The 18,558-nt window shown below is 52.3% G+C and overlaps 1 protein-coding gene across 1 annotated transcript; it reads left to right on the forward strand.

The window, feature by feature from the left end:
* Positions 1–1,313: 1,313 nt before the first annotated feature.
* Positions 1,314–18,230, forward strand: Rspo1 (R-spondin 1). The gene is made up of 5 exons (XM_036180135.1): positions 1,314–1,434; positions 14,135–14,326; positions 16,459–16,608; positions 17,081–17,269; positions 17,901–18,230. The coding sequence occupies exons 1-5, from the start codon at positions 1,341–1,343 to the stop codon at positions 18,062–18,064; spliced, it is 789 nt and encodes a 262-aa protein (XP_036036028.1). The 5' UTR covers positions 1,314–1,340; the 3' UTR covers positions 18,065–18,230.
* Positions 18,231–18,558: the final 328 nt, after the last annotated feature.

The following is an 18,558-nucleotide window of genomic DNA, read 5'->3' on the forward strand; positions in this document are numbered from 1 at the left end:
GCCAGGGGTGGCGGGGTAGACTGGGCACAGAGGAGCTGAAGGGGAGAGAACAGGAGGCTGGAGGCTCCATGCTAGTCTCTCAGATTTCTTATTAGTAAGCCAAAACAACTTAGAGCGAGCCGTGAACCAATCCCCATTTCATAGATGCAGAGCCTGAGGCCCAAGGAGGGGAAATGACTGTTCCAAAGACAGCTAGCCCCTGGGCAGAGCCTCCTAGGGGAGCAGGTCAGATGCTCACCCTGGGACCTAAGTGGGTGTGCTGGTGCTCTTTCTAGGCAGTGTGTGGGCGAGCCTCTGTTGTGAGTCTATGACCCTGTGAGTGGAAATGAAGCTGTCACGGGTGCTCCTTGGTTAACCCTGAAGCTCAGATGCGTCAGGCAGGGACGGGTGCCCCTGCCCCCACTACCCTGGCCACTGGGTCCAGAGCCCTGGCTCTCTCTGGGCCGGGGGATTATCGCCATTCTCTGTGTTTCTGGCCAGGGCGGGCATTGCTGCCGTTTTTATCCCCTCACAAAAGCCAGGCCCGCCCAGCCTGCTGTGTCAGAGTTTCTGTGGCTGGGGGGCGGAGGGGGGGACCCTCACTTCCTTTTCTCCCTCCAACCCCAGAGGGCCATGCAGAGTCTGCCTGCTTGCCAGAGGCCACTGCTCTAACTTCTGGATTGGGACAGGTGAAAGGCACGTGGGTGACTCGGCACCAGGAAGAGAAAGCTGAGGAGTCACTCATAGGCGGACAAAGAGAGCTCCTTTTCAAATGTCAGGATTTTCTTGCAGCATGAGGTCTGTAGGGTAGACTTAAAGAAGGACTTCCACTTAGAACTAGCCATTATTAGTCAGAGAGGAGGCCAGCTGGTTTAATGTTGGGTATTCGTTGTATTCCAGTAACTCCTGTAGCTGGCCCCAGTGTTGGGATACAGGATGCTTGGAGAAAGGAGGATGAGGTTTCTTCCTCAGGGATGCCTGGTAGGGAGTGTAGTGTCCAGACCTCATGAATTCTGCAAAGTCCAGGTCAGGGAAACCCAAAGGAAGGGAGGAGGTATAAATTAGGGGTTCCAGACACTATGGACCTAACCCTTCTCTCTCCTTACCCACAGGTCTATCTTGGGGGTAGTTCTCTGCTGAAGTAACAAGACTTTTCATGTGACCCTCTGAGGTGGCTTCAAGCAGGACCTCCCTTTGTTGGACCGATGGAGAACCCGGCTCCATAACCGCTCAGTCCGCAGCTGAGAGTATGGAGGATTTGGGCTGCAGCCCAGGCTTGGGCCTCCTGCCACTGAGCCAGCCTCAGAGCCTTTAGCAAGAGACCACCCCTCCCGCCAGGGGCCCGGGGCTGGCCAGTGACTATGCGGCTTGGGCTGTGTGTGGTGGCCCTGGTTCTGAGCTGGACACACCTCGCTGTGGGCAGCCGAGGGGTCAAGGGCAAGAGGCAGAGGCGGAGTGAGTACCTACTGGGCTGAGCCTTGGTGTGGGCGGGGCCGGGAACCTGTGGTGGCTTTCTTGTGTGATGGCTGTTTCATCTGTCCCTGCTTTGTGAAGGCTGCGGATTATCCGGTGGGCGGTTTCATTTGTTGAGATGTACTGGTCTGTAAACCTCTCACTATGGACCTTTTCCTCCTCTTTGAGATCTGCTTTCTGGCTCAACGCCTCTCTAGGAGGCCCTTTGACCCAACACCACTTTTGTAGGGTATCCATGGTGATGCTTCCTGCTGTGGAGAGAGTCCCTGCCTGAGACACCCCATATCCCCCATCCAAGCTCAGGCATTCAGAGCACCTCTCTGAACTGCAAAGGTTTAGACAGGGGCTCTGCACAGTTGGGCAGCAGGCGCTCAGCTTCCTTTGCTAGATGGGAAGGGTAAGTGAGTTTCTCCAGCAACTTAAACCTGTGGGATTCCCAGAGCTGAAGCCAGCACGCCCTTCAAAGAGGGAAGATGATGCCAGAGTATGATGGAAGACAGGGAGAGAGACCCCTGTTTTAAAAATCAAAACAAAAAAAGAAAGAACAGGGTAGGTAGATTGCTCAATGGTTAAAAGTGTTCACTGCTCTTGCAGAGAACCTGGGTTCTGTTTCCCAGCGCTCATGATGGACAGCTCACAGCTCCAGGGGTATGACACCTCTGAGTTCTGTGGACACCTGCACTCATGTGTACATACCCCTTTCCCTCCCCCTCCACACACATGCATAAACTTAATTAAAAATAAATATTTTATGAAAGAAAGGAAAGAATGGCAAGTCCAGTTTTCTTTTCTTATTTGAGACATAATCTTGCTATGTAGCCCTGGTTGGCCCAGAACTGTCTATGTAGGCCTCTAGTTCACATTCATCCCCCTGCCTCAGTCTTCCTAATGCTAGGTTTGCAGTTATTCATCATGGAGCCCAATGAGCCCGGTGTCCTTTAAAACAGGTTGCTAAAGTGCAAAGTTAACGAGTCACCTTCCTGGCCTGTCCCTTACGCTCTGCTCAACAGCTGCAGTTATGGGGGTATCGTGTACCGGGAGTGGCCAGTGTATGCTAGTGACCCTGCCAGGGAGTTGGGTGGGGGCCTCCGGCTCCCGAGGCCTTGTCCCTCATCGAGATCCCCCATCAAGGACTGCCATGTCATGCAGGCAGGAAGTCTTTCCGAAGTCTCTCCCAGTTTCCCCCTGCTTCACTTTTCTCATGGGACTGATGCCTGCCAGCCAGAGAAGGCTGAGGGCCAAGGCTCTCCACAGGAGGGACACAGGCCCCAGGAAGGAGGCTCAGGGAATTGGTGAAGCCGAAAACCACCAGCTTAACGAACAGTTAGGGACAGTGAGATTCCAGCGGCAGCAGTGAAGCCTCTCACACCCCTCCCCATGTCTCTGTTGTGGCCAGTGTTTTGGAGTCCATGGGCCAGATGCGGTTTAGTGGTTTATGATCAGTCTCCATTATTTCCGAAATGACATAGAGATGATGAGACGGGGTGGGGGCGGGAAGCAGGCCACTCATGTACTAGGCACAGCGATCTTGCTCACCCACAGGGGATCACATGCCCACTGACACAAGGGGCCATCAGACCCCGGTCCAAGGCAGAGGAACTGATGCACAAGCTCTGAAGTGGGATTTAGTAGGCCAGCTTCTAGACATGGCTATGGAATGTAGCTATTTCCATAGGCTTGACTTTGACCCAGCCACATCCGGTGCCTGGGCAGTGTGTGTATCAGCTTGTATTACTGATGTATGTCAGGATGTAGGGCAGGGAAGGGGAGCGCTCCATTGCTATGAGGGTCACCAGGCATGAGGGTGTGTGCTGTCAGTTGGTACTTGTTGCTTGGTGATCCTGCCACACTCCCTGTGAAGCTGTGATGTCACTGCACAGAAGCACAGTCAGACATCTAGGGGATGACAGATAGCGATGGGGTACACCGCTGGCTTCTTCGTGTGCTGTGGACAAGACCAGGGCCTCAGGCATGCACACCCCAACCTCAGATGTATATGTAAACGTTATATATGTAAAAATAGTGTGTGTGCGTGTGTTTGTGGGGGGGAGGGTTCTAGGACACTACTGGAGGTTGGCAGTCAGAGGACAGTCTTCAGGGTCAGTCTTTACCTTTGCCCCTTGCCTGAGACAGGATCTCTTCACCGCTCTGAGCCAGGCTACCTGGCCTGTGAATATCAGGACAGTCTTCTCCCATTTTCTACACAGGTGTACTAGGACTAGAGATGCTTTTGATATGGGGTCCAGCCTTTACGTGGGTCATGGGGAATCCAAAATCAGGTCATCAGGTTTGTGTGGCAAGTACTTTTATCTGATGAGCCATCTCCACAGCCTATTTTTCTCTTTCTTTCTTTTTTAAAGGACTTTTTATGTATGTATGTATGTATTGGGGTGGGGGGCTTTAAGATAAGGTTTCACTGTGTAGTCCTGGCTGTCCTGGAACTCACCATGTAGACCAGGCAGGCCTCAAACTCACAGAGATCACCAGGCCTCTGCCTCCTGAGTGCTGAGATTAAAGGTGTCTGCCACTACTGCTTGGCTTAAAGCAATTTTTGTACTACTACATAAAGTCCCACTCAGACTTCATTTTGTGCTTTGGTTTCTGGGCATCAGGGAAGGGAAGAAGGAAAGCCAGGGCATGTGTGGAAGGGCATCGGGCAGTGGCCCCCTGAGGAGCTGTCTTGATGTGCAGAGGAGCCTCTTGCTTTTGCCTGACTGCCATCCCTCTTGGGCCTGTCAGTCAAACATCAGCAGCCACTTGTGAGATCTGATTGGTTCTCTGGTGGTTTGAACCTGGACATGTGTGATCTTGAGGTCTGAGAGATGGTCTCCCTGTATGGAGTGGGAGAGAGTAAAGAAAGGACATCTGGTTGGCCTGGGTCATGAAGCTCAGGGAAGCCCTCCTCCAGCTCACCGAGGAGCCTCTTCCCTCGTTCTTGCCTCCCAAGTGCTAGGGTCTTTGAATCTCATTAAGCTTTCTTTCACTCCAGCTCTTACACCCAGAGTACCTTCCCTTGGTTCCTTTTCCTATCTGATTCCAGGACCCCTTACTCAGTCCTGCCCTGAGCCGTTCCTACCCCTTCTCACTGCCTGCTCCCAGTCTGGTGCTGGCATCTCTCACTGCGCATGCTCCAGTCCCGCTCCCCTCATTCAGCCCTTTCTCACTCCTTGGAAATGACACTGAAAATCAGTGGATACAGCCATGATGGTGAAAATCTGTAATCCTAGCTCTTGGGGAGTTGAGGCAGGAGGAATTGTTGATTGTTATGAGTTAAAACTAGCCTGGGCTACAGAGTGAAACCCTGTCTAAAAAGAAAAGAGGAAGTGAGCTCCCCACCTATGGCAGAAAAGGACCTGGCATGGGGAAGACACCAGTCAAGCCTGTGTTGTAAAACTAGGGAGCACAGCAGCTGAGAGGAGCTGGGGAGGACTTGAGTATCTGCTCTGGAAGTGGATGAAGCCAGAAGAAGCTGGGAGCTGGTTAACCACAAACTTTAGGGAATGCAGGGCACTTAGCTCCCCCAAGCCCCCACAGTGGGCTCTGTCCCATAGGAAGCCAGCACCCATCGGAATGGAACCCCCACTGGTTGGGATGAAGCTCCCCACCATTGGCATGGAGACCCTGCACCCGGTTGCCTAGGGCTGCATGCAAGCTGGGGAGTCCCTGCTGCAGGGAGGAGCAGAGATCAGCTGGCCTCCCTGCCAGGATAAGGAGTCTGGACTTGCCCTCTCTTGAGCTGCAGCTGGGGAGAGGCCACCAAGAAGCTTCCAATGGAGAGCTGGGCCAGCCTGGGGAAGGCACAGCGAGAGCATGCCGAAGGGCAGCTGGCCCCTTGAGAAACATGAGGATCTACACCATGCTCCCTTTGAGTTAGACTCCAAACCCCCATGGGCTCAGTGAACAAGCAACAGATAGCCTCTGGTCCAGGGAATGCAGGATTAGACCCCACTCCAAGAAGGGCCCATGTTGCCTTTTCCTGCTCTCCTTCTCTGGGCCTCATTCCTCATCTTCTACCCACCAACATGCCTCGGGCCTCTCTTACTGAATCCAGCTGTTCCGAGGCTGGAGTTCACCCCACAATTGCTGTCACCATCCCTGCAGACTCCCTCACTGACCTAACCCACCTGAGTTCCCACATGTGCCCAGCACCACTCTCTGCACCCCAGGGGATGCCTGCCAACACACACTCTCCTTGAGACCCCACACCCAACCTCGGCCCAACACTAGAAAGCTCCACCCCTTGTGAGTTTCAATCCTTCCCTGGACTCCTATTCAGAAACGAGACAGATTCTGCCTTCCCCAAGCCCTTTGTAGTGAGAGGAGACATCTCAGCAGAAAGAGCAACAAGAGATTATATCGACCATCCAAGAAATTATATTGGCCATGATGGATTCAAATGTTAGGGAAAGGTGACCACAGGAAAAGACCCCATTCAGACTGGCAGGGAGGTGATCAGGGAGGACTTCCTGGAGGAGAAAATTAGTTCTGAGGCTTTGAAGAATGCGGAGTGTTCTAGGCTAAAGGGCTGACTTAGACAAAAGGCGTAGAAGATCGAAAGAGTGGTATGTTTTGAGAAATGGTTACTGCTTGAGGTTGGGTTGAGGAAGGAGGTGGGTGGGGATTACCTCAGGGAAACCTTTGGCCCACTGGAAAGTAGGTCTGACTTTTAGAAGTGATACAATGTTTCAGGCAGAGGTCGGGGGTCACCACATGTTCGGCGGTGTTGGGAGCTCGAGTAAGTGTCGGTGAGGAGGAGGGATTATGAACCCGAAGCTGTTTCACCTAGGGGCTAGCTAGCATCATAGCAACAGCAGTGCCCTTTGTCTCTGCCTGAGGATTGGGGCCTCATATGCACTAGGCAAGCCTCTACCACTGAGCCACATCCCCAGCCTGCCACTAGAGACTGAATGGGTTTTACATTGGGTTGACTGAGGCCAGAGGCAGGAACAGCATTATGGAGGCATAGCCTTACCTGTCTGACCGGAAAAGGAGGCTGAAGGGTCTGGAGAGATGGCTCAGTGGCTAAGAGCACTGACTGCCTTTGCAGAGGACCTGGGTTCGATTCCTAGTGCCCATATTCAGTTCACAACCATCTATAATTCAAGTCTCAGGAGACCCAACATTCTCTTCTGGCTTCCAGCACACACGTGGCACAGACATGCACATGCAGGCAAAACCTCCATACACATAACTTGGTTTTTAAATATGCCCGAGAAGCAAAGGGTTCCAGAGCAGAGGCAGTAGAGGGTCAAGAGGGAAAGGCTGTTGTCTTCTCTAAGCAACTTCCCCTCCGTGAGCCCGAGAGGCCTCCCTAGGCTGACAGCCCAGGGCCCAGTCATCACAGAAAGTAGCTGGAGGGACTTCTGTCTGGTCCCTTTCCTCATCAATGGGACAGAGCCTTGTCTTCCTCTTGGGGGCACTCTGGGACACTTAGCACATTAGGGCCTTTGCACAGGTTGTTCCTCCTAGGAGGCATGTGCCCTTCCTGTAGCAAGATAGCTGAGTGAGTGCCCACCACCCCTCCTCCGCTACCTGTCACGGCACCAATCCTGCCTCCTAGTGCTGGCTAGACCTTTAGCACCATACCCTAGCATTCAGCTCCCAGCAGTCACTGCTAGGATCCTGTTAGCTGTGCAGTGAATGGTGGGGAATGAAGGAGCCTCTGCTTCCCCTTCGAATTGTTTTTTTTAAGACCAAGTCTCAAATAGCCCAAGCTACTGAGAAAGATTTTAAACTCTGATCCTCCTGCCTCCACCTGAGTGTTGGGATTACAGACTTGCACTACCACACCTGATTGATGCAATGCTGGGGTTGGAGCCCAGGCTTCATGCATGCTAGGCAAGCCCTCTACGCACCCAGCTACAGCCCCAACCCCTCCCCTTTTGTGTCCTCTGTGCATCCCCCAAACACACATCCTCTTCCTTGGGTCCTCCATTCAAGATCGCATTCCCCCGTGTGAGTTCCAGTCCGGCCTTCCATGCTGTTTCTTCCCTCCCTGCCACACCCCAGATGCCCTAAGCTGAGAAGGTCACAGGATTCCTGTTCCACCTTGGTAAACATCCCTTGGTTCACCAAGCTGACCCCACACCTGAGCTTCCAAACCCTCATGCCAGCTTCTGGGTCCTCCTCTAACCCATCCAATCCCGCCACTTCATCTCTGGATCTTGACCCTCCTGTCTCTTCAGGTCTTCACCCCATCAATTTCTCTGAATCTTGGCATCCTGTCCCTCCTATCCCCCCTTTCCCCCTTTCTCTCCCTTCCTTCCCCTCTCTCTCCTCCCCTTTCCTTCTTTCTTGATCTTCTTCCTCCTTTTCTTCCTCTTATTCCCCTCACCCCCTTTCTTCACTGTCTTGCTCTGTATCCCATGATCTGGAGCTCACAGCAACCTTCTTGCCTCAGGCTCCTGATTTTATTCTACTTTATTCTGGAAGCCTTCTTGTCCACTCACTCCCCAGATCACGGGAGTTTGGCTGTTTCCCCTTCTCTAAGTCACTGTCAGTGACCACTAATGGTCCAGCCTTGTAGACATGTTTCAAAGCTACATGGCTTGGCTGCCTCCTACTTGGCTCTGTTCCCCCTTTTACCCTGGTCCCTCTCCCACTTTGCCAGCTCCCACCTCCCCAGTATCCCCCCTCTACCTCTTTCCAGGCCCTTCTCTCCCTCTGCTTCTCTGAGGAGCAGAGGGGCTGCCGGGACATGGCCTGAGAGCTTCATCACTCCCTCACACCTGAGATTTTTACCAGCACTGACCGCACCTCCCTGCTGTTCCTCCACGGTCACTCTTCTTGAGAGCGATACTTCCTCTTTAGCTTCCTCTGTTCCTTTTACTCCCACTCCCTGCCCTCTGTACCTCCTGTATTGACTCCCAGTGTGGCTGTCAACCGTACCTGTTGCTGAGTCCTTCCTTGACGGGGCACTAGGCTTGTTGGTACCTCCCTCTTCCTGAGACTCCTTTGAGGCAGGATGGTTTTCAGGATCCTTCCCAGTCTCCTACTTGGGTTCATCAAGGCCAACCTCTTCCTTCCTGGTCTTCCTCTATGCTTCCCCCTCTCTGGACCCATTTACCATCTCAAAAGACCTGCTTGTCTTTCTGTCTGTCCGTGAAGTGGCTTGTTTTATTTTGTTTGTTTGTTTGTTTGTTTTTAGGCAGGGTCTCATGTAGCCTAGCTGAGGCTAGCTTAGAACTTGCTGTGTAGCCAACCCTGGCCTTGAACTCTAGATCCTCCTGTCTCTACCTCCCAAGTGCTGGGATTATAGTCCTGCAACAGCATGCCTGGTGTCCCACTTGCCTTGGATGGCTGTTTCCACTGTCCATCTACTGACAAACTTCATCCCTTGAGCTCCAGACTCACAGGCTCTACTGCCTGATGGCCACCTTTCCTGAGTGTTGACAGGAACTGGCCACTCAGCATGCCCAAACTCCTTCTCCTCTCCCCACCCAAGCCTGTTCTTCCGGGATTTCTGACCCAGTGGAGGGTCAATGGTTACACAAGTTCAGTGTCTCGAAGTCCCCTGAACTTGTGTTTTGCCCCACACTCACACCACATGCAACCCAGCACCTGGTCTCTGGGATCTGCCACCTGCAGATCTCAGGTCTGTTTGCCCCTGTCCTGGCTCTTGGCCCACCCCAGCTCACCGCTGTTTGAAGCTAGTTCTCACTAAGTGTCCTAGTGAGACTGGAAATGTCCCTGCCGGAGCTTTCAGGGTGGACAGCAGGTGAGTGACACCGCTCGCCTTCCCTGCTTGAGAGCTTTAACCTGGGCATCTTCCTGTTTCCTCCTTGGCCACCTCTTTAGCCCCTTGTCCCCTGTCCTGAGGGGCCCTTCTAAAGTGAAGTCCTGACCACGGCTCCTGTCGGCCTCCCTGGCTGACTTTGAGCTGGTATCTTTGTTGCTTCCAGAGGTTCTTCCTGGTTTGGCCCTCTTTTCTTTCAGCTTCCTGTGTTACCATCCTCACCATGTTCCTGCTATGCTGACCCTGGGTGTAGCACTTTCTTAGCCAATACCAACATCCACTGAGAAAAACGCAGTGTGACAAGGCTGAGCGGACAGTGAACATGGGGGGGGGGGGCAACACTATGCAAATGTGTTGTTTTGTTTGGTTTTCTAGACAGGGTTTCTCTGTGTGGCCCTGGCTGTCCTAGAACTCGCTCTGTAGACCAGGCTGGCCTTGAACTCACAGAGATCCACCTGCCTCTGTCTCCCCAAGTGCTGGGATTAAAGGTGTGTGCCACCACCGCCAGGTGCAAATATGCTCTTAACAGAGAGGCCAAGAAGAAAGAATGAATGTTGAAATCTAGCTATCAAGAGCTGAGCCTCATTGTGCAGGCCCAGCATCCCAGGACTTGGGAGGTTGAGGAAGGAGGCTTGAAAAGTTCAAGGTTAGCCTGGATCTATAAAGCAAGTTCAAGGCTAACCCGGGCAACTTAGTGAACCCCTATCGCAAAGTAAAAAGTAAAAAGAGGGCTGGGGTGTGGCTCAGTGGTAAACTGATTGCCCAGCACTCAAAGGCCTTGTATCATTCCCCAGTGCTGAAAACAAAAACAAAGGAATAAAATGCCCCCTGTAGAGACCGCCAGGGGGACACCCCATTGACGCAAAAGCCCAAAACCAGAGTGAACATTCATTTCCGCCACAAATGAGATGGTGACTCAAAGGACCTTCCATGAAGTGGAGGCAGTCCCTAAACTCTCCAGTGACCCACACACTTGGCGCACAGACTCCGCAGAGTTGCGGTGCAGCAGGCATAGTTGCCCCTTCAGCGAGCATGCCAGGCAGAAACGAAAGCCATGTTTCATTTTCCCAACTCAGTACCACGGACTCCGGGCAAACAACTTCCACATGAAAGAAGTCATCAAGCTGCACTCTCTTCAACAGCCTCCATCTGCCTTTCGTATGACTGTGCTCCCGGAACACAAACTGGCTGATGCGTGGCTCAGTAATTTAACCTCTTCATCTCCTCATCCCGAAGAAAAGAGGGTTGGTACTAATAATGGGCTGGGCCTGGTGGCTCACACCTGTCATCCCAACACTTGGAGACAGAGGTGGGGAAACTGCTTCAAGTTCAAGGAAGCCTGGGCTGCATAGCAGTTCCGGGATAGCTTCAGCTACACTGTGAGACCCTGTCTTGAAAGCCAAAGAACGAAGCTGGGAAAGTAGCGTGATTGGCAGAAGACTTGCCTGGCGTGCACACAGCGCTCTGGGTAATCCTTAGAGCTTCATAAAACTAGGTGTGGTGGCACAAACCTGTTACCCCAGCACTCAGGAAGTAGACGCAGGAGGAGCTAGAGCTCAAGGCTAGCTTTGGCTACATAGAGACTTTGAGGACAGCCTGGGCTACATGTGTGAAAGTTTCAAAAGTGCCGGGCGGTAGTGATGCACGCCTGTAATCCCAGCACTCGGGAGGCAGAGGCAGGTGGATCTCTGTGAGTTTGAGGCCAGCCTGATCTACAAAGCGAGTTCCAGGACAGCCTCCAAAGCTACAGAGAAACCCTGTCTTGAACCCCCCCCCCAAAAAAAAAAAAAGTTTCAAAAGCAAACAAACAAAACCAAGTGGTCTACAGCCAAAATGTCTGGGAAGTACATCTTTCTTTCTCTGTCCCCTCCCAGAGAGTCACTGCACACACAGGTTTGTCATCAGGGTAGAAAAAGCCCTGCAGGGAAGGGTTCTGTTGGAATGATGATGTCTGCCATCCCAGTCCGCTAGAGCCTGAGACCAGAGGACCATGAGTTTGGGGCCAGCCTGTGCTACATAGTGGACCTTTTCTCAAAATACAAACAAAACACTGGGCATAGTGATGCACACCTTTAATTCCAGCACTTAGGAAGCAGAAGTAGATGGAACTCTGTGAGTTCAAGGCCAGCCTGTTCTACAGAATAAGTTCCAGGATAGTCAGGTTTCATAGTATAGACCCTGTCTCACAAAGACAAAAGCAAGATGGAGCTTAATCCCAGCACTTGGGAGGCAGAGGCAGGTGGATCTCTGAGTTCAAGACCAGCCTGGTCTACAAAGCGAATTCCAGGACAGCCAGGACTACACAGAGAAACCTTATGTATCAGGGTTTGAAAGCAAACAAAATAACTCTTCCCTCAAAAAAGACAGACTTAAAAAATAAATAAAAATTGAAATGTAAAAGCAGAGCCAGCAAGATGACATTGCCAAGCCTAACCTGGGACCCACATGGTAGAAGGAGGCACTTGAAAGTTGCCCTCTGACCTCTCCACATGCACAGTGACATTCTCTCTCTCTCTCTCTCTCTCTCTCTCTCTCTCTCTCTCTCTCTCTCTCTCTCTCTCTCATGTGCGCGCACACGCACACACACACCAAACAAACAAACAAATCTTAAAACAAAAAGTAAACAGGAATGGCAGAATTGCTGAGACGGTAAAGGCACTTGCTGCATTAGCCTGACTACTGGAGTTTGATCCCCAGATTTCATTTAGAGGTGGAAGGTCGTCCCCTGATCTCCACACAAGTACAGTCACACACACATGCACACCTACCCCCTCACCTCACCTCCCCTACCCCCACCCACAACAACAACTATTTCTAACAGTAATGAAGCCCAAAGTCCAAGTGGACTGGGAAAGATGGCTCAGTGGGTAGGAGCACATGCTCTGTAAGCATGAGGATCCGGGTTTGAATCCACAGCTCCCACATGAAAGAAAAGCAAAAACCAGACATGGCTGTGCATGCCCGTAACCCTAGCATTGTGGGGCAGAAGACAGGCAGATCATGAGCACTCACTGGTCAGTGAGCCTAGCCAAAACAGCCATCTTCAGGGCAAGTGAGAGACCCTGTGGAGCAGAGAGTGGTGGAGAAAGAAACCCAGTGTCCTTCCTTCTCTGGCCTCTATATGAGCGCACCATAGCATGCATAAAACAAATAGACAAACAATCCCGTTGAGATGCATTTCAGACACTGGTTCCAGGTTTCGCCTGCAGCAATCACCTTTCCCCCACATCCTCTGTTAACATCTAGAAGAATTGTATGCAAAGGGTGCTTGAAAGGAAACACTGCCCACAGGACTGAAGCTCCTTAGTGTGATACAGACAGAAGACACCTTATCTCCCAACATTCCCTCCCCAAATTATCTGCATGTTCCCTTGCCCTTCTCTGGCCCTGTTCCTCTCTACTCTGTAAAGGACAAGTTCCTACTGATCCCTCAAGAAGGGACACCGTGACACCGCCTTTGAGAGTCCTTTCTCTTCTCTCCCCTCCTCTTTTTCTTTTCTCCCCCTTCTTCTTCCTCTTCCTCCTCTTCCTTCTTCGACAGTCTTCTTACTATATTGCCCTAGCCTGGCCTCAAACTCATAACCTCCTGCCTGGAATACTGGGATCACATGCATGATCCATCATGCTGGCCTTTCCTGGACTCTTGAGTGCAGTGTTGCTGGTTTGGGGCTGCCAGCACTCACATATGAATAGGTGTCTGCCCCACTGAAGGCCAGTCCCACAACAAAGAGGCCCAGTTTATTTGACCTCTGAGCACACCCTGTATGGGGCACATGGAAGGTGGTGGGTGAGTGTGGGCTGAATAGTTAATGAAGGGACAGAATGAAAGGCGAGTCTCAGGGCCATTGTGGAAGGTCACACTGCCTTCAGGGAAAGCACCAAACCAGGATGTTTCAATCTCGGCGTCTCAGACGTTTTAGACTACATGGTTCTTTTTGTCCAGGGCTGGGCCACATAATGGAGAATGCTTAAGGGCTTCTCTTTATTCCCTTGATGCCAGTAGCAACTCATTCCTCTGGTCAAAAAAGTCCCCAGGGACTGGGGAGATGGCTCAGCAGTTAAGAGCACTTATTGCTATTGTAGGAGACCTGGGCTCAGTTCCCAGCACCCACATGATGGCTCACAATCATCTGAGGCCTTCCTCTGACCTCCGAGGGCACCAGGTATGCACATGGTGCACATATATACATGCAGGCAAAACACTTATACATATAAAATTAAAATAAATCTTTTTTTTTTTTTTAAGTTCCTAGGGTTGGGGATTTAAGTCCATAGAGTGCTTATCTTAAATGAGCAAGGCCCTGGGTTTGGTCCCCAGTATCACAAAAATCAGGTGTGGTGGCATCTACTTGGGATTCTAGCATTCAGGAAGTGGAGGCAGGGGGACAGAAGATCAATGTCATCTTCTGACTACAAGAGACTCAGTCATAAAAAAAAAAAAAAAGAAAAGAAAAAGTTGATCAAATGTCTCCTAGGAAGCAAAATCTCTCAAGTTGAGACCACTAGACCACTATTCTAGGCAGAGGCTACTCTAGTTGTCTTTCTCCTTAGAACTTTTAATCCAGAATCCCTCTTGATCTTAAAACTTTATCAGCAATTGAAAAGCTTCCTTGGGTACCTGAGGCTGAAGTTTTCTCCTTTGGAGAGAATTAGGATAAGTTCCAGGAAGGTACAGATTGAGTTTCATCTCTGGGGATAAAGAACAAGTGTATAGACTTCAGGATGTGCTGGGGCAGTAAGAAGTTGGTGGTGCAGATCTAGGCATTTATACTAGCTACTTACTGTAGGCTTGTTCCTAAGGCAACCTTGCAGAGAGCTGTTTGCCCAGCCCTGCCTCTGAGATGCACATTCCTTTTGTGCAATGAAGCCCCCAAAGGATCACCCCCCATCTCTGTGAGAACCTGGAAATATGGGGTCTCCTCTTCTCATCCTTACTCTACCCTGCAGTCAGTGCTGAGGGGAGCCAAGCCTGTGCCAAGGGCTGTGAGCTCTGTTCGGAAGTCAACGGCTGCCTCAAGTGCTCGCCCAAGCTGTTCATTCTGCTGGAGAGGAACGACATCCGCCAGGTGGGCGTCTGCCTGCCATCCTGCCCGCCTGGATACTTCGATGCCCGAAACCCCGACATGAACAAATGCATCAGTGAGTGTGGGGATGGGGATGGAGAGGCCCTGCTTTGAACTAGTTAGTAATGGCCGATGAGAAGTGTAGAGGGGCCACAGGAAGGAAGATGAGGCTCTTGTTTCAAATGTATAGGCAGACAGCCTCCTAGATGCTCCACCCACGATCCCACTGGGTACAAACCAGAACTCCACCCTCCTCTCTCCGTATCTGCACCTACCTCTGTTCCCACAGGTCACTCTGACTGTCCCAACTCATCTGTCAAGCCAGAAACCCGAAAGCTAGTCTCTCACTGTGCTTCCCAACCCACTCACTCATCCCAACCCAGCCACTGTTCCCCTTCTCCCTGTTGCCATATCTAGACTCCCAACACCTGTCTCCTGCACCATTTCCATAGCCTGTCCATCCAGCCCACCCTCTGCACTGCAGCCACCAAGATGTTTCTGAGGTTTACAGCCTGGCGCACGTTCCTGCTGCTAGTCACCTGGTGTCAGCTCTACCCTGGCTTCATGGAACCCTGTCTGGCCACTCTGCTCTTTCATGGCTCCCCTTGGCTTCTGGCTCCTCCTTTTTTCACTCCAGTCACAGCACCATGTGTTGTAAGACACATGCTGCCCTGTTTCCATCCCGTCCCTGTAACTACAACTGGGACATTCTGGGGGTGGGCACCCAGTGAACCTGTACATGTGAGCCATACCAGTGTTTCCTCACTCAATTCAGTGCCTGGGACTATAGAACTCATTTCCAGATCTCAGATCACTGAGCCTCACAGAAGCCTTTGGAGGGAGGCTGGGCAGAAGGGGCCATAGGTTCTTAAAGCTGACAATTTAGAGGCATGGAGGCAAGATGCCCGGTGCCAGCGCAGCCTTCTGAGTTCTGATCTCAGCTTGGCTATTAGCTCGCTGTATGACCTTGAGTGTATCTCAGCCCCCTGACAGCTCATCCTTAAATTGGGAGTACTAGTCTTTCCTCCTCAGGTTGTTGGGAAACACACCTATAAACCTGGTGTCTGGCACTCAATAAATGGTAGCTGCTATTGTTATTTTGGTTCTTATTGTACTGGCAACCAAACGCAGGAATCTAACCATCTGGTGGGAGCAGCGGGAGGCGGGGTAGGGCAGGAGTAAGGGAGGCAAAGTTGAAATTAAGCCATCAAGACGAAGGTACAGAAGGAGGTGGGCGGGTAGCTCAGTGAGGTGAGGTGGGCCCTGGGAGCTGCCCTCTTGGTCTTCAGGGCATTTGGAAAGAGGGGGTTCCTGGATGTGCCAGAGTTTGGTAGGCTGGCAGCTGGCACTTGTAGTGCCAGAGACTGGGAGGAAGCCAGTACCTCCCAGTCTGGGAAGGGGAGATGGTGGAAGGCCTGTCTGTTCCCAGCCAAGCCCTGTTCTGCCCACCTCCCGCAAAGGGGGGAGCTGATAGAAGGAGGGAGGGAGGGACCTGGGAGTCCAACCCAGGGGTTCCCGGAACTTGGTTTTGCACAGGGAGAGGAATTTGCCCTGGGATTGCTCCCACTCTCCTGAGCAGATTCTTTCTGCTCTGGGCAGGAGGAGAGCCAATGCTGGGGTGCTGGGGTGCCCAACAATGTGAGAAGGGGTGCTACACAGGTGCTGCCTGAATGTTCATCTTCCCATTCAGTCCTACTCTTTTTAGAGGGGCTTTAGGATGCCATGGGATGCTGAAACCGTCCTCTCTGTCTCCACCAAGCCCAGAAGGCCCCTCCTCCCAGAAACCCTTGAGCCTCATCTTGGGTTCCAGGATCTTAGACTTCATTTGGGTTCTGTTGTTGTCAAGAGTCCCAGTCAGTACTCAGGAGAGACTACTTCAGTGTCCTCTAAGTCCCCTCCCCCTCTGAAAGATTCCTCTGGCTGGGTGGTGGTGGCACACGCCTTTAATCCAGCACTCAGGAGGCAGAGCCAGGCGGATCTCTGTGAGTTCGAGGACAGCCTGGGCTACCAAGTGAGTTCCAGGACAGGCTCCAAAGCTACACAGAGAAACCCTGTCTCGGGGGAAAAAAAATTCCTCTGCAGGAATCCCAACTCTAGAGGAAGATCTTGACCTCTGTGAGTGGCTGTGAGCAGCAGGCTTTGGGGCTAGGGATAAGAGAATGTGCCCATCCTGGCCTGGGCACACTCCATTCTGCTCCTTGTCTTCAGAATGCAAGATCGAGCACTGTGAGACCTGTTTCAGCCACAACTTCTGCACCAAGTGTCTGGAGGGCCTGTACTTGCACAAGGGCCGCTGCTATCCAGCCTGTCCCGAGGGCTCCACTGCAGCCAACAGCACCATGGAGTGCAGCAGTCCTGGTAAGGAGTGGGTGCCAGAAGCAGAGGACCCAGAGCCCAGAGCAGAGAGCTTGATGGAACTCAAATAGGTTGAATGCTGCCGGGCGGTGGTGGGGCACGCCTTTAGTCCTAGCACTCGGGAGGCAGAGCCAGGCAGATCTCTGAGAGTTCGAGGCCAGCCTGGGCTACAAAGTGAGTTCCAGGACAGGCTCCAAAAGCTACAGAGAAACAAACAGACAAAAACAGGAAAAAAAAAAAAAAAGAGGTTGATGTCCACAGAGTGAAAGGGCAGGGCAAAAGAAAGCTCACCTTTCGCAACCACATTTTGGGGTTCTTTCTTTGTGACCCTCTGCCTCTGGTCTGTAGAACTCACACCCACCTGAGGTCTGGACTGAGATTGGGTGGGTGGGTGAGGGTTCCCTGGGGCACTGGGGGGGGGGGGGGGGAGGGCTTTGCCTCTTCCTTCCCTCCCTCCTACCTCACCTCCTGTCAGCACAATGTGAAATGAGTGAGTGGTCCCCATGGGGGCCCTGCTCCAAGAAGAGGAAGCTGTGTGGTTTCCGGAAGGGATCGGAAGAGCGGACACGCAGAGTGCTCCATGCTCCTGGAGGAGACCATGCCACCTGCACTGACACCAAAGAGACGCGGAAGTGTACAGTGCGCAGGACGCCATGTCCTGAAGGTGAGCTGCAGCCTCTGCCTATGGGGTCAGCAATATCTATGGCCTGCCGGGTTTGCCATGCTGTGCAAACTGGGGGCGTATCCTGGCTGAGGACAATGCCCTGAGATGCTCTGTGGCAGAAATTAGAAACTTCTGTGGGGCATGATCCCTGTCCCATTTCTTCTGGATGTTCATTTTAGAAAGGCCCTGGGAAAGCAGAGGGGGTTGGGATGGGCTAAGGCCCAGATACTTGGACCCATTCAGACAAGGCCACAGAGCCTGAAGTTGGCCACAAGGTAGATGCTGCCCACCCTGCCTGGTATCAGGGATAGCCTTGTGGGTGGCAGGGAGTAGGGACTGTTCCACTCGTTCTGATACCTTCCCTGAACAGTCAGGAAATGCTCTAGGGTCTTTGGGGTCCAAGGGCCGAGGCGAAGGAGGGTGCCTGGTGTGCACTGTGGAGTGGGGTGGAGGCAGGTCAGTCTCTAGGGGCTGTTTCTTGTACTCATGTTATAAGGTCCCCTGAGGAGACTGCAGCCAGAAGAGGCTTTGAGGCAACCTCCTATTGCCTTCCTGCCCAGCTCCCTTGTCATGAGCTTCTGAGGACCCTTGGGCACCTTTGTTGATTTTCTCCACTATCCGATTGTCGCAGGGCAGAAGAGGAGGAAGGGGGGCCAAGGCCGGAGGGAGAATGCCAATAGGCATACGGCCAGGAAGAACAGCAAGGAGCCAGGGGCCAACTCTCGGAGACACAAGGGGCACCAGCAGCCACATCCAGGCACAGCAGGACCACTCACGTCAGCAGGACCCACCTAGGCATGGTGACCAGTCTCCAGATCTGTGTGGAAGAGTCTTGTGCTGTACTGCATAATGAGAACTTTCCAGAACTGGAGCATCTGGGACAGCAAGTCCACACATTGTCCACTCACGTCCCCATCCGTCTATCCATCCATCCATCCATCCATGCATATCCAGGCGCACATATGGCCCACATCAGAAAACATCAACACACACACACACACACACACACACACACACACACACACACATTCTTGAGGTCACTGAAGATACTTCCATCCTGTGGTCTAGCTGTACACACTCAGTTTATGATGCTCTCAGAAGACATGTCTGAGAGAACTCCCAGCATCTGAACCTAAATTTCAAGGAGTGGAACCTTCTGGAGGAATTGCTGGGACAGCATCTGCCAGGTGGATGGCAGACTAGAGCCAAAGCTGAGCGGCTGCCAATGGGGAGAGTGCTTTCCCCAGTCCTGAGTGGCACTCCCAGCTGTGTGACTTGGTTGTTGATGA

This window comes from Onychomys torridus, chromosome 2, assembly GCF_903995425.1.
Source record: "Onychomys torridus chromosome 2, mOncTor1.1, whole genome shotgun sequence".
NCBI lineage: Eukaryota > Metazoa > Chordata > Mammalia > Rodentia > Cricetidae > Onychomys > Onychomys torridus.